The sequence below is a fragment of the Daucus carota genome, chromosome 5, assembly GCF_001625215.2.
Source record: "Daucus carota subsp. sativus chromosome 5, DH1 v3.0, whole genome shotgun sequence".
Taxonomy (NCBI): domain Eukaryota; kingdom Viridiplantae; phylum Streptophyta; class Magnoliopsida; order Apiales; family Apiaceae; genus Daucus; species Daucus carota.
This window is the reverse complement of record NC_030385.2, coordinates 7,997,170-8,010,888: the sequence shown is the minus strand read 5'-3', so window position 1 is coordinate 8,010,888 and position 13,719 is coordinate 7,997,170. Positions and strand designations below refer to the sequence as shown.

General features: G+C 37.7%; 4 protein-coding genes across 5 annotated transcripts; 1 reads left to right on the top strand and 3 right to left on the bottom strand.

The window, feature by feature from the left end:
* Positions 1-865: 865 nt before the first annotated feature.
* Positions 866-2,852, bottom strand: LOC108222168 (alkane hydroxylase MAH1-like). The gene has a single exon (XM_017396072.2). The coding sequence runs from the start codon at positions 2,535-2,537 to the stop codon at positions 1,026-1,028; it is 1,512 nt and encodes a 503-aa protein (XP_017251561.1). The 5' UTR covers positions 2,538-2,852; the 3' UTR covers positions 866-1,025.
* Positions 2,853-3,523: 671 nt separating this feature from the next.
* On the bottom strand, positions 3,524-5,231 carry LOC108221094 (alkane hydroxylase MAH1-like). The gene has a single exon (XM_017394996.2). The coding sequence runs from the start codon at positions 5,199-5,201 to the stop codon at positions 3,684-3,686; it is 1,518 nt and encodes a 505-aa protein (XP_017250485.1). The 5' UTR covers positions 5,202-5,231; the 3' UTR covers positions 3,524-3,683.
* Positions 5,232-5,635: 404 nt separating this feature from the next.
* LOC108220877 (hevamine-A) lies at positions 5,636-13,398 on the bottom strand. Of its 2 annotated transcripts, XM_017394759.2 has the most exons (2): positions 13,210-13,282; positions 5,636-6,549 (listed from the first exon to the last, which is right to left on the bottom strand). In XM_017394759.2, the coding sequence occupies exons 1-2, from the start codon at positions 13,265-13,267 to the stop codon at positions 5,711-5,713; spliced, it is 897 nt and encodes a 298-aa protein (XP_017250248.1). In that variant the 5' UTR covers positions 13,268-13,282; the 3' UTR covers positions 5,636-5,710. The 2 variants fall into 2 exon arrangements, with proteins under 2 accessions (XP_017250248.1, XP_017250246.1); XM_017394757.2 differs by lacking the exon at positions 5,636-6,549 and having other exon boundaries at positions 11,589-13,398.
* On the top strand, positions 10,258-11,283 carry LOC108220878 (hevamine-A). The gene has a single exon (XM_017394761.2). The coding sequence runs from the start codon at positions 10,306-10,308 to the stop codon at positions 11,200-11,202; it is 897 nt and encodes a 298-aa protein (XP_017250250.1). The 5' UTR covers positions 10,258-10,305; the 3' UTR covers positions 11,203-11,283.
* Positions 13,399-13,719: the final 321 nt, after the last annotated feature.

The following is a 13,719-nucleotide window of genomic DNA, read 5'->3' as shown; positions in this document are numbered from 1 at the left end:
TCCTACAGATGAAATTAATCATCTATAATCGATTATCAATAGTTTAGATAAGTATATTTTCTCAATTTTGATAATAAAAATCGCTGTTTACATAGTGTACAAATACAGTGATGAGTGCAGTATAAATTAGTGATACCCGTAGTTATAAATAGTGGTAGGGAAACTGGTTTCTAGTTTTTATTTTAAGAGTGGTTTCTATTTGATCATGAGCCTATATATATATATATATATATATATATATATATATATATATTATACATTTAAAAAAAAACACACACATATAATATTTTGTATCGGGTTTTTTCAGGTTTCGGGTTCAGATCGGATTTATATCGGGTTTCGGGTCGTGTCTCAGTACGAAATACCTGAGATTCAGATCCAGATCCAAACTTTTTCGGGTCTAAAAATAAGATCCAGATCCAGATCCAAAAAAAATCGGGTTCGGGTAGATCCAATCAGGTCGAAACGAGTCGGGTAAAACTGCCATCCCTAATAAAGACAAAGGATGAGACGCGGCTCAAACCCTAATCTTTGAGAGAAAGGATGAACCGAGGACTTGTTAATTCTGTAATATATCCCAATAAATTCCCTAAATGTGTTTTTAAACTCACATTTAGATAATGTATAAAAAAAGAAAGTATTCCAACACAATCATGACACGTCCACGAATTTGCTAGTCGATACCTATTTTTTCTAAAACATATAGTCATTATCTATTTAATATTTATGAATAAGAAATTTATTTCCCTCCTTTTTTTTCTTTATCGATTCCCTCGTTTCCCCGCTTCTTTTCCACAAATTTATTATTAAAATAATAATAGAAACACAAACGGGGAATGCTAATGGAGTTAACACTAGAAGTAGATTACTTAAATAGGATCCATTATTTTATATTATTAATAGGTACTAAGACATGTAACTTGTTATACTTGCATCATTACATTTGATTCATGTGCCAGTGTCCATTACTAGTAGTCTAGTACAATACTTTTAAGAACACGCAGTGCTGACATTACATGTAAGGATTAAGCACTTCTTCTGGAGATCTTGGCTTTCAAACCATATTTCATTTGCAGAACAATAGAATCACTTGGGACTACCTGATGACCCTCAACAACCTCAACTCTGTAATTATGTATCATACTTATTGCAATGATTTTCATTTGCGTGAATGCCATTTCCTTGCCTAAACAAGTTCTTGGCCCTGCATTAAACGCTAGAAACTTATATGATGGTTCGTGTTTAATTCCTCCTTTCTCAGTTATCCATCTCTCGGGCTTGAACTCTAAGCAATCTTTTCCCCAAATGCTCTCCATTCTTCCCATTGAATAAAACGATAACACAATTTTAGAGTCTTTATCAATCGGATGACCACTTGGAAGAATATCCGGTTGAATTGGAGCCTTGTGCTCCAGACCAACAGGGGGGAAGAGCCTTAAAGCCTCGCACAAAGCTCCGTGCAGATAAACCAGTTCACCCAGGTCTTCCCTTCTGCTAAAACGCGTCCAAATTTGTTCTTCTTTCAAATGCAACTTTGATTCCATTTCTTCAAGAATCTTGCATTCCACTGCAGGATTCTTGGCTAGGAGCCAGAAAAACCATGAAAGAGCTGTACTAGTCGAATCTCTCCCAGCAACCATCAAATTTAACAGAGTATCTCTTAAAAATACTTCAGGATTCCCAGTTGTTTCTTTGTATGCTTCCATATAGGCTGCCAGCAAATCTAATTTACGTGCCCCATTTTGTGCTTGATGGCGCTTCGTGGAGATGCATGAATATATGAACTCATCAAAAGCTTCTCTAGCTTCACTTAAACCTCTTTCTTTACCCACTCCAATCAAACGTTGCAGCTTCAAAATGCTCTCAGGCAAAAAATGCCTGTACAGAAGCGCCTCCTCAGTCGCTGTGAAAGCCTTTTCACATGGAATATAAGGCAGCTCAAGCGAGAGGCTTTGAGGATCATGGTCTAAAAGCAGAGAACAAATATTATCAAAAGTAAGCCTCTGAAAAATCTCCTGCAAATCCACCTCAGTTCCATCTCTCCAGACACGATTAAGAACCGGGATCAGCCCTTTCTCTACTTTGTTCTTCGCTGTCTCGAGTAACATCTTATAGAACTCTGCATTGTTGAAGAGAGAGCTTGTAGTTCTGCGATGAAGTTCCCAAAGATGAGCATCAGCATTGAAAATCCCATCTCCAAGAATCTCAAAAATCTTGAAGAAGTCAGGGCCTTTGGGATAATTGGTGAAATTCTTGCTCAAGATGTAGTGGATGTTAGCAGGCTCAGAAGTGATGAGCAAGTTCAGGTCAGCTAGTACTGGACCTTTGAGATGAAAAGTGCCATGGCATTCTTTCAGAACATCTGTCAGATATTCATGTATTCTATGAGCATTCTTGAGAAGGCCCGGTGTCATGCGCAACACGGGCCAATCGGTTGGCAGAGAGCTTGTGGAACTGCATTTGATCCGAAAAGTGAGGAAGATTAAGAACGTAAAGAGAAAGAGGGGAAGAAGTTGAATGATAATATTGATAGCCATGAAATAAGATGATGTTTAGGCCTCCAGGACATGAGTATATAAAGTAGATGGGCAGCTCTGGTCCTCTTGTTGTAATACTACTTAGCCTGCACTGTGATGTGGTCACCTCTACCTACGTATCAATTATCTCTCTCTCAGCCTCCCTTATCGTTGGAAATTATTATTGCACGGTTTTTTCCAAAAATGTTGATTCTCCGCTGCCTCCTCCAAAGAGAGATATCTTAAATCACAGATGATGGGAGGTCATCCCAATGCTCTCAGCAATCTTCGGTTGTGAAAGCCGAAAGGTGAACTCTCGTAATAATTACCGTCGGATTAGATCTGACGCGGACTTTTCAAATCTCCAAAAAACATCAAGAGAATCATTCTCAACATATCCGACATCAAAAAGAACCAAACATAATTAAACAAAACATAACGAAACATTCCAAACGGAGAGACAAAACAACCACTCCAAAACGAGAGACTCACAAACACCAAAAAATATGAGTTTTCTTGGAAGAAAATCAATAAAAATAAAAGAAAACAAAGGGGTTGGGGCTTCCACCGGAGAAACTAGTGGAAGCCCCTCGGACTAACTTGAAAAAAAGACAAATATAAAGGATGAGAGGCCGCTCAAACCTTAATTTTTGAGAGAGAGGATGAACCGGTGACTAGTTAATTCTGTAATATTTGCCAATAAATTACCTAAATGGGTTGCATTTAGATACTGTATAAAAAAAAGAAATACTCCAACTGATTACGTGAATCATTGGAACATCCACGAATTTGCTAGTCAATACCTATTTTTTTGATAACCTACGGTCATTATCTATTTAATATTTATGAATAAAAATTCCCTTCCCATTTTTTTTCTTTATCGATTCCCTCATTTTTTTCTTTATCGATTCCCTCATTTTTCCCGCTTCATTTACACAAATTTATTATTAAAATAATAATAGGGAACACCAATAGGGATTGCTAATGGAGTTACCACTAGAAGTAGATTACTTAAATCAGACCCATTATTTTATATTATTAATAGGTAATAAGACAGGTAACTTGTTATACTTGCATCATTACATTTGATTCATATGCCAGTGTCCATTACTAGTAGTCTAGTACAATACTTTTAAGAACACGCAGTGCTGACATTTCAGGTAAGGATCAAGCACTTCTTCTGGAGATCCTGGCTTTCAAACCATACTTCATTTGCAGAACAATAGAATCACTTGGGACTACCTGATGACCGTCAACAACTTTAACTCTGTAATTATGTATCATACTTATTGCAATGATTTTCATTTGCGTGAACGCCATTTCCTTGCCTAAACAAGTTCTTGGCCCTGCATTAAACGCGGGAAACTTGTATGATGGTTCGTGTTTAATTCCTCCTTTCTCAGTTATCCATCTCTCGGGCTTGAACTCTAAGCAATCTTTTCCCCATATGCTTTCCATTCTTCCCATTGAATAAAACGATAACACAATTTTAGAGTCTTTATCTATGGGATGACCACTTGGAAGAATGTCCGGTTGTATTGGAGCCTTGTGCTCCAGACCAACAGGTGGGAAGAGCCTTAAAGCCTCACACAAAGCTCCGTGCAGATAAACCAGTTGACCGAGGTCTTCCCTTCTGCCAAAACGCGTCCAAATTTGTTCTTCTTTCAAATGCAACTTTGATTCCATCTCTTCAAGAATCTTGCATTCCACTGCAGGATTCTTGGCTAGGAGCCAGAAAAACCATGAAAGAGCTGTACTAGTGGTATCTCTCCCAGCCAGCATTAAATTTAACAGAGTATCTCTTAAAAATACTTCAGGATTGCCAGTTGTTTCTTTGTATGCTTCCATATAGGCAGTAAGCAAATCTAACTTATGTGTAGAACCCCCATCTTGTACTTGCTGGCGCTTCGTGGAGATGCATGAATATATGAACTTATCAAAAGCTTCTCTAGCTTCACTTAAACCTCTTTCTTTACCTACTCCAATCAAACGTTGCAGCTTCAATATGCTCTCAGGCAAAAAATGTCTGTACAGAAGCGCCTCTTCCGTCGGTGTGAAAGCCTTTTCACATGGAATATAAGGCAGCTCAAGCGAGAGGCTTTGAGGATCATGGTCTAAAAGCAGAGAACAAATATTATCAAAAGTAAGCCTCTGAAAAATCTCCTGCAAATCCACCTCAGTTCCATCTCTCCAGACACGATTAAGAACCGGGATCAGCCCTTTCTCTACTTTGTTCTTCGCTGTCTCGAGTAACATCTTATAGAACTCTGCATTATTAAAGAGAGAGTTTGTAGTTTTGCGATGAAGTTCCCAAAGATGAGCATCCGCATTGAAAATACCGTCTCCAAGAATCTCAAAAATCTTGCGGAAGTCAGGGCCTTTGGGATAATTGGTGAAATTCTTGCTCAAGATGTAGTGGATGTTAGCAGGCTCAGAAGTGATCAGCAAGTCCAGGTCAGCTAATACAGGACCTCTGAGATGGAAAGTGCCGTGGCATTCTTTCAGAACATCTGTGAAAAATTCATGTATTCTATGAGCATTCTTGAGAAGGCCCGGTGTCATGCGAAACACGGGCCAGTCGGTAGGCAGAGAGCTTCTGGAACTGCATTTGATCCGGAAAGTGAGGAAGATTAAGAACGTAAAGAGAAAGAGGGGAAGAAGTTGAATGATAATATTAATAGCCATGAAATGAGATGATTGTTTAGGCCTCCAGGACATGAGTATTTAAAGTGGACAGGCTCCTCTGGTCCTCTTGTTGTAACACTACGAGCTTTCACTATCATGTGGTCACCTCTACATATTAATTATGCCTGCCTTATTGTTAGAGAATTATTATTGCCCAGTTTTTCAGAAAAAGGTTGTATCTCCGCTGCCTTGAGAGAGATGTTCTAAACCATAGATGATGAGAGGTCAAATCTCCGCGGTCTCGTTGAAAGAGAGATGTCATAAACAATAGACGATGGGAGTTGTTTATAAATAAAAAATTGGGTATAAAATTTATTATAAAAGTTTGGAATGATTTGATTGGAAAAATTAATACATATATGCCAAGTCCATTGTAATTATTAAACTTACGAATTTTCTAGTGTGTATAGATACAGGGAGAATAACAGGTCAGGTTCAGTAACAAACATAAACGATATTATAATATCCACGTGTTTAATAACAGAAATTGATACAGGTGTATCTAGATATTACACATCGCTCTTGATGGAAGAACTATATCCAGATTGATCATCGTAGTACTTAGACCAAAGCATCACACCGCCATATTTGTCAGAGCCCTTGATAGCTGGAAGGACTTGTGAAGTCAGGTCATTTACAGGAATGAAGCCGCTTCCAGCTGCATCAGGAGCGGCGGGCAGGCCTAAGAAAATCTTAGTTGCAGGAATATCAGTAGTCCATTGCTTCCAGGCATCCTCCAGGTTACTTGTCGCGGTAGAAGAGTACTGGCAAGGAGGGTTGTTGAAGAACTGCACCCAAACATAGTCGAACAGGCCTGTCTGAAGGGCTCCTCCTACCCAAGCATCAGGATAAGGGCATTGAGGGGCCGCTGTCAGGTAAACCTTCTTACCACGCTTACTATAAGCAGAGAGATACCTTGCAAGATCGTCCCAGTACTCTCCTGATCCTCCCTCAATATCAAAATCAACTCCATCCAAAACAGCATTTCCAAGAGGCCGCGTAGCTGACTGGCCTCCAAGAAAGTTGTTCCAAAGATATGTTGCCACTTCTCTGGCATCTGCAGCAGAAACAAGAGAGTAACTCCCTGAAGCTCCACCTATCGACAGGATCACCTTAATTCCTTGTGCTTGACATGATTTTATGTCGGAGCTAAGGCTGGTGCAACCATTGCTGTAAGGATCACAATGACCGGCTAGATTAATCATGGGTGTCTGGCCATTGCCAAAGGTAGCCAGAAACGCTAAGTTAACGTATTCATAGTTCCCCGTGGCACATGTATCTGCTAAAGTCCCTTCTTGTCCATTCTGACCCCAGTAGATTGAAATGCTTCCAGCATCTGAACCAACTACTAATAGTAGCACTAATGAGGAAAACATGGCTAGTGAAACTGCTAATTTAGATGCCATTATGAGTTTATATGTTTTGAACTTCAAGAAACTGATGAAGGTTTTGTGCTAAACTAGATCTTCAATACTTGATTTATATAGGATAATTTTTGGGATAGTTGGCAATTTTATAATTTTTTTTAAAGATAGTTGGCAATTGATTAGGTGTTTTCTTCTTGTCTGATAACATAATGGTAAATATAATGAGACAGTCTCTTGGTCAATCTGTCTCAAACCTGAGAATGAGGTTGGGATAATCTGACCTGCTCATATTAATTCTGTAACGCTCTGTTTTCAATTAAATTACTATCATCCTCAAATTTTCACTTGCGTATGAACAATGAACCAAAAATATATATTTCAAGAATCTAACGTTTTTATGAAAATTTACTTTGATGATAATATAATCCATGATTGATGAATCTAAGAAAAAAAAATAAAACAAGTCTGTACTATATACATTAGTACCTTTGTTTCACAAGGTCAAGAGTTTTAGAACTTTCTCACACAAAAATTGTTTTGGAGAGAGGACCATTCTCCCGCACCTCCAGACACCGATATGATCCCCGCCTCATTTGAGGTGAAAATCAAGGAACTTTTCCATCCTTGATTCATGCTAATTCATCCTATATACTTGGATATAATTCATGCTAATTCAGGCCCGATCCTGAACTTTGAGGGGCTCTAGGCCAAAAAATAAATTGAGTCCCCCTTAATTTTTTTTAAATATATTTTAAATCATCAAATATTTATTAACAAATATTAAAAAAATACAAAAAATTACAAGTCAAGATTTAATACACAATCTAGCAATTCATTTAAAATGAGTACGTTATAAAATATTTCGAGATACAAATCGTTGATGATATTATCGAATTTAATATTTTCTTGAAATCCTTTTTCGATCGATAAAATTGCAAGACCATTCAAGTACCATTCTCGTGACATTGAGAATCTCAAGTAGGTTTTTATCGAATTTAACTTTGAATAACTTCTATTCACTAATGTCATCATCACCGGAAATTTGGACACCTTCTAATTTTTTATCAATCAATTTTAATATTTGCTCCTATGACAGAAAACAGATATTATAATTACATTGAGTAAAATTTTACGAATACCACTTTTCATTGGAGACCTTGCATGTTCTGCAATTAAAATATTACAAAACGTATAATTTTGCAAATCATATTTATGAAAATTAGAATTTAATTAAAAATCTAGAAAAATCATATATGGTTTGCAAGCAGGACATTGCACAACATGTGTGCTGCAATATATGTCTAGCTTGTAAAATATACATTTTTTTTTAGATTTATAAATGAAATAACACTATTTATAGTTTGCATAATGAATATGCTTTGTAAAAAAATTAAATTTTGTTATATGTTGATTGTTGAACATGCAAGGGTTTTGAGTTCTCCAACAAGTGATCTGCACACGATTTTAACAAAAAAAATTGGCCCCCCTCCTAAGTTTGGGCCCTAGGCCGTTACCCCTCTGGCCTACCCTCAGAACCGGACCTGTGCTAATTCATCCTATATACTTGGATGAATGTAAATATAAATACATAAATTTAGGCTAAATGTCTTTTTAACTCTTAATGTTTAGGGGTGTATACCAATAAGTTTCGAATGTTTTAACTCGGCCGATTCAACTAGGGGTGAGCAAAACCGAACCGAACCGAACTAACCAAACCGAACTGTACAATTTCGGTTCGGTTCGATTTGGAATTTTTTAAAACTCCGGTTAGTTCGGTTTTCAGTTATAACCGAACTAAAAGTTCGGTTCGGTCCGGTTTTGGAAAACAAAACTTCGGTTTAACCGAAATAACCGAAATTTTACATAAAAATATATAAATTATATTTATATATAATTTAGTGGGTCTGAAGGAGGGAGGCCATCAGGGATTGTTTCGAATATGAAGCTGGGGAGACTATCCAGAGAGTTTAGTAATCCTTGTTTAAGAGCAAGTCCAACACTATGCTAAGAGGTTCCCTAAAAATATTATAAAATAATATGTCTTAGTGATTTAGCACAAGATTTAGCACATGAGCTCCAATAGTATTCCCTATATTCATTCCTTATTATTATAATAATATTAAATTTAAACAACTTTGGTGTGGAGGAGAGAGGGAAATGATGTGGAAGAGAGAGAGAAATGAATATTTTAATGATAAAAAATAGTTTAGAAGTGGCTAGCATATTCTAAAAATAGGGAAGAGGAGGCTTGTGCTAGTGATTTAGCACATCACTAGCATAGTGTTGGAGTGCAATTTTATCCCATATTCCCTATTTTTGGATTTAAGACTTGATTTAGCACACCTATTGGATTTGCTCTAAGGAAGCGTCTGTGGTTGAACTCTGTATTAACAAATGTTATGAAAATGGCTTTGCTGTAAAGGAGCTTTGCCATCTTCAGCATTGATATGGCTTTAAGTCGGGGAAGCTACGCAAACTACATGAACTTGCTTCCCTGCTAATCTTGCTTCACATTCCGTCCTTTCTAAACAAAAAGTATAGTCGGCTGGAATAGAAAGAAAGATGAAGTTGAGGCTCCAAAAACAAGTAGAAGAAACTAATGTTTTTCTTTTATATAAAAAGTTCGGTTCTAACCGAACCGAACCGAAAAAACCGAAGTAATTTCGGTTCGGTTCGGTTCGGTTTGAAAGAGAAGTACGGTTCGGTTCGGTTTCGAAAAATATGAAAGTTTGGTTTTCGGTTATTTCGGTTCGGTTCGGTTTTCGACCGAACCGACCGTTTGCTCAGCCCTAGATTCAACCCTTCAAGTATTCGATATATTCTGATTAGACCTCATACTAAAAAACGATATATAACGGATGGATAACCATGACATTTCACACTTGTTAGGATTAAAAGGACATTAAACATTGAAGGTCAGTAGGACTATTCAAATGTGTTCTTAAAGGGTTAAAAACAACATCTAATGTAATCTTTAGCGGTTAAAAAAAATAAGTAAATTTTATCTTCAATAATAATTGTCGTGTTTACTCTCCGTTATAACCATTTTTTGACTTCATCTCAGTATGAGGCTAATCGAAACATATCAGATAGTTGGATGATTGAATCGGCAGAGTTAAAATATTGAGACCGCATCGGTACGCCTCCCAAACATTGAGAGTTAAAAAGCATTAAACCATAAATTTAAGATTTATGAGGGTAGATAAGCAAACATATTGGTGATGAACTACTATTAATCTTGATACTGGTGTGTACTAGTTCAAGTTTAACTTTATCTGGTACGAACTGAATGCGAGAAACAGTCGAAAAACTATAAACTTTTTGTACTTATATTGAATTTCTATTCCGATTAAATCAGATTAATGGATTATAATTTTTCTACTGGAACTAATACCCAAGTGCAAGTTAAGAACGACAAACTAATAAAATCATATAAGAGCATTACAACATTTATTTAAGCAACACAGAGGATCAAAAGCCCATTCTCAAGTTGAGATATTGACCAAGATGCTGTCTCATCAAATTATCATTATGTTAACAGACAAGAAGAAAACACCTAATCAATTGCCAACTCTCTAAGAAAAATCTGTAGTATTTCTCAGGATGCCGGAGGAGGAACGCTAATCTAATGGCATGCAATAACAGAATTATTTATCCTATATAAATCAAGTATCGCGAATCCAGTTTAGCACAAATAATTCATTACCTCATTGAATCACACAAGCTAAAAACTCGCCATGGCATCTAAATTAGCATTTTCACTAGCAATGTTTTCCTCATTGGTGCTACTATTGGTAGTAGGTTCAGATGCTGGAAGCATTTCAATCTACTGGGGTCAGAATGGGCAAGAAGGAACTTTAGCAGAGACATGTGCCACTGGAAACTATGAATACGTCAACTTAGCGTTTCTGGCTACCTTTGGCAACGGCCAGACACCCATGATTAATCTTGCAGGTCATTGTGATCCTTACAGCAATGGCTGCACTGGCCTTAGCTCCGACATAAAATCTTGTCAAGCACAAGGAATTAAGGTGATACTGTCGATAGGTGGAGCTTCGGGGAGTTACTCCCTTGTTTCTGCTGCAGATGCCAGAGAAGTGGCAACATATCTTTGGAACAACTTTCTTGGAGGCCAGTCAGCTACGCGGCCTCTAGGAAATGCTGTTTTGGATGGAATTGATTTTGATATTGAGGGAGGATCAGGAGAGTACTGGGATGATCTTGCAAGGTATCTTTCTGCTTATAGTAAGCGTGGTAAGAAGGTTTACCTCACGGCTGCTCCTCAATGCCCTTATCCTGATGCTTGGGTAGGAGGAGCCCTTCAGACAGGCCTGTTTGACTATGTTTGGGTGCAGTTCTTCAACAACCCTCCTTGCCAGTACTCCTCTGCCGCGACAAGTAACCTGGAGGATGCGTGGAAGCAATGGACTACTGATATTCCTGCAACTAAGATTTTCTTAGGCCTGCCTGCCGCTCCTGATGCAGCTGGAAGTGGCTTCATTCCTGTAAGTGACCTTACATCCCAAGTCCTTCCAGCTATCAAGGGCTCTGACAAGTATGGGGGCGTGATGCTTTGGTCTAAGTTCTACGACGATCAATCTGGATATAGCTCTTCCATCAAGAGCGACGTGTAAATTCTAGATACACCTGTATCATTTTCTGTACTATTCAACATGTGAATGTTATGTTATAATATCAATATGTTTGTGCCTGGACCTCTACCTGCTTTTCTTCCTGTCCTTAACATAGTACCTAACAGTTCACAAATTGATTTGCTTAAGCTCACTCGGTAATAACTAAGATTCTTGTGTGAGGACTATATACACAAGAAGGCAAGATATCTGAGTTGAGGTTTCGGTGTGTGATTATCAAATAAACAAGAACACAAAATATCAGAGTTCAGGTTTCGGGATGGGAGTATTATAGTCTGTACCTATAGGAATGTTATGCAACAGAAAAGTTACAATATGATACAAACACACCACCAAGAAAACTAAATTAGTGACAATATGCTGGCCACTGTATCAAACAACCTGTATCATTTCATATCATTCATAGACAGACTTAAACTAGTAATATTACAGCATAGATTATTACATTTGATTCATATTCCAGTCTTCAAAAACCAAAATTCTAAATGCAGTGCTGATATTATTGACAAGAACTAACACTTCTTTTGGATATCTTGGCTTTCAGACCATACTTCATTTGCAGAATAATAGAATCACTTGGTACTACCTGATGACCTTCCACAACATCAATTCTGTAATTTCGTATAATACTTATTGCAATAATTTTCATTTGAGTGAAAGCCATTTCCTTACCTAAACAAGTTCTTGGCCCTGCATTAAATGCAGGAAACTTGTATGAAGGTTCGTGTTTAATCCCTCCTCTATCAGTTATCCATCGCTCTGGCTTGAACTCTAAGCAATCTTCTCCCCAGATGGTCTTCATTCTTCCCATGGAATAAAACGATAGCACAATTTTAGAGTCTTTATTCACCGGATGACCACTAGGAAGAATGTCTGGTTGTATTGGTGCCTTGTGCTCCAAAGCAACCGGTGGGAAGAGCCTTAAAGCCTCGCACAAAGCTCCATGGAGATAAACTAATTTACCCAAATCTTCCTTTTCATTAAAAAGCATCCAAATTTCTTCTTCTTCTGAACGCAACTTTGATTTGATCTCTCCTTGAATCTTGGATTCAACTTCAGGGTTTTGGGCAAGGAGCCAAAAAAACCAAGAAAGGGCTGTGCTAGTGGTATCTCTTCCAGCAATCATTAAATTCAAGAAAGTGTCCCTCAAAAAGATTTCAGGATTTCCAGTCTTTCCTTTGTATGCTTCGTCGTAGGCTGTAAACAAATCTAGTTTATGGTCCTCCTGTGCAGACAAGTGATCAGAATCTCCGGTTTTTAATTGTTGCTGCTTTCTGGAGATGCAAGTATATATGAACTCATCAAAAGATTCTCGAGCTTCACTTAAGCTTTTCTCTTTACCAAATCCAATCAAACGCTGCAGATTCAAAATGCTTTGAGGCAATATATGCCTGTACAGAAGTGCCTCCTCAGTTGCTGTAAACGCTTTCTCGCATGGAATATAAGGCAGATCAAGGGAGAGGCTTTGAGGGTCATGGTCTAAAAGCAGGGAACAAATGTTATCAAAAGTAAGCCTCTGAAATATCTCCTGCAGATCCACCTCAATTTCATTTCTCGAGACATGATCAAGAACCGGGATCAGCCCTTTCTTCACTTTATTCTTCGTCGACTCAAGCAACATCTTATAAAACCCTGCATGATTAAACAGAGAAGTTGTAGTTTTGCGATGAAGTTCCCAAAGACAACCATCAGCATTAAAAATCCCATCTCCAAGAATATCAAAAATCTTGCGAAATTCAGGGCCTTTCGGGTATTTGCTGAAATTTTTGCTGAGGATGTAGTGAATGTCAGCAGGGTCAGACGTGACAAGCAAGTCCAAGTCAGCTAATACAGGACCTTTGAACTGGAAAGTACCGCGACTTTCTCTAAGAACATCGGTCACAAATTCATGGATTCTGTGAGCATTCTTGAGGAGTCCCGGTGTCATGCCCAAAACCGGCCAATTAGTTAACGGAGAGCTTCTGCAACTGTGTTTCCAAAACTTGATACAAATCAACAGCATAAAAAGAAAGAGGAAAAGGAGTTGAATGATAATATTCATATCCATTTGCTGAAATTTTGTGTAGGGGACTTGAGCATGTGACACATCTATATATGCATACCAACCACCAGGCAGTGATTTTCTTTTGTTCCATTATTAACTTGCATTATCCATGCGGTCACCTCTGCGTGTAATCTTCCTATCTACTGTCCCTTATCCTGTAAATAATTCTTCGTTATGCAAGGCCCATAAAAACTAATGCCCTTGTAAACTTGGATAGCTTTAATGTTTTAACTCGACCGATTCAACTTTTCGAATTTCCGATATGTCTTGATGAGCTCTCGTACCGGGATGAAGCTGAAAAACGTTATATAATGGAAGATAAACTTGACAATTATTATTGAAGATAAATTTTGTTCATTCTTTTTAACTTACATTAGATGTTCCTTTTAATCTCTAAAGAATATATTAGACGTGTATTATAACCCTTTCAACGCTCCATGTTTATTGTTTTTTTA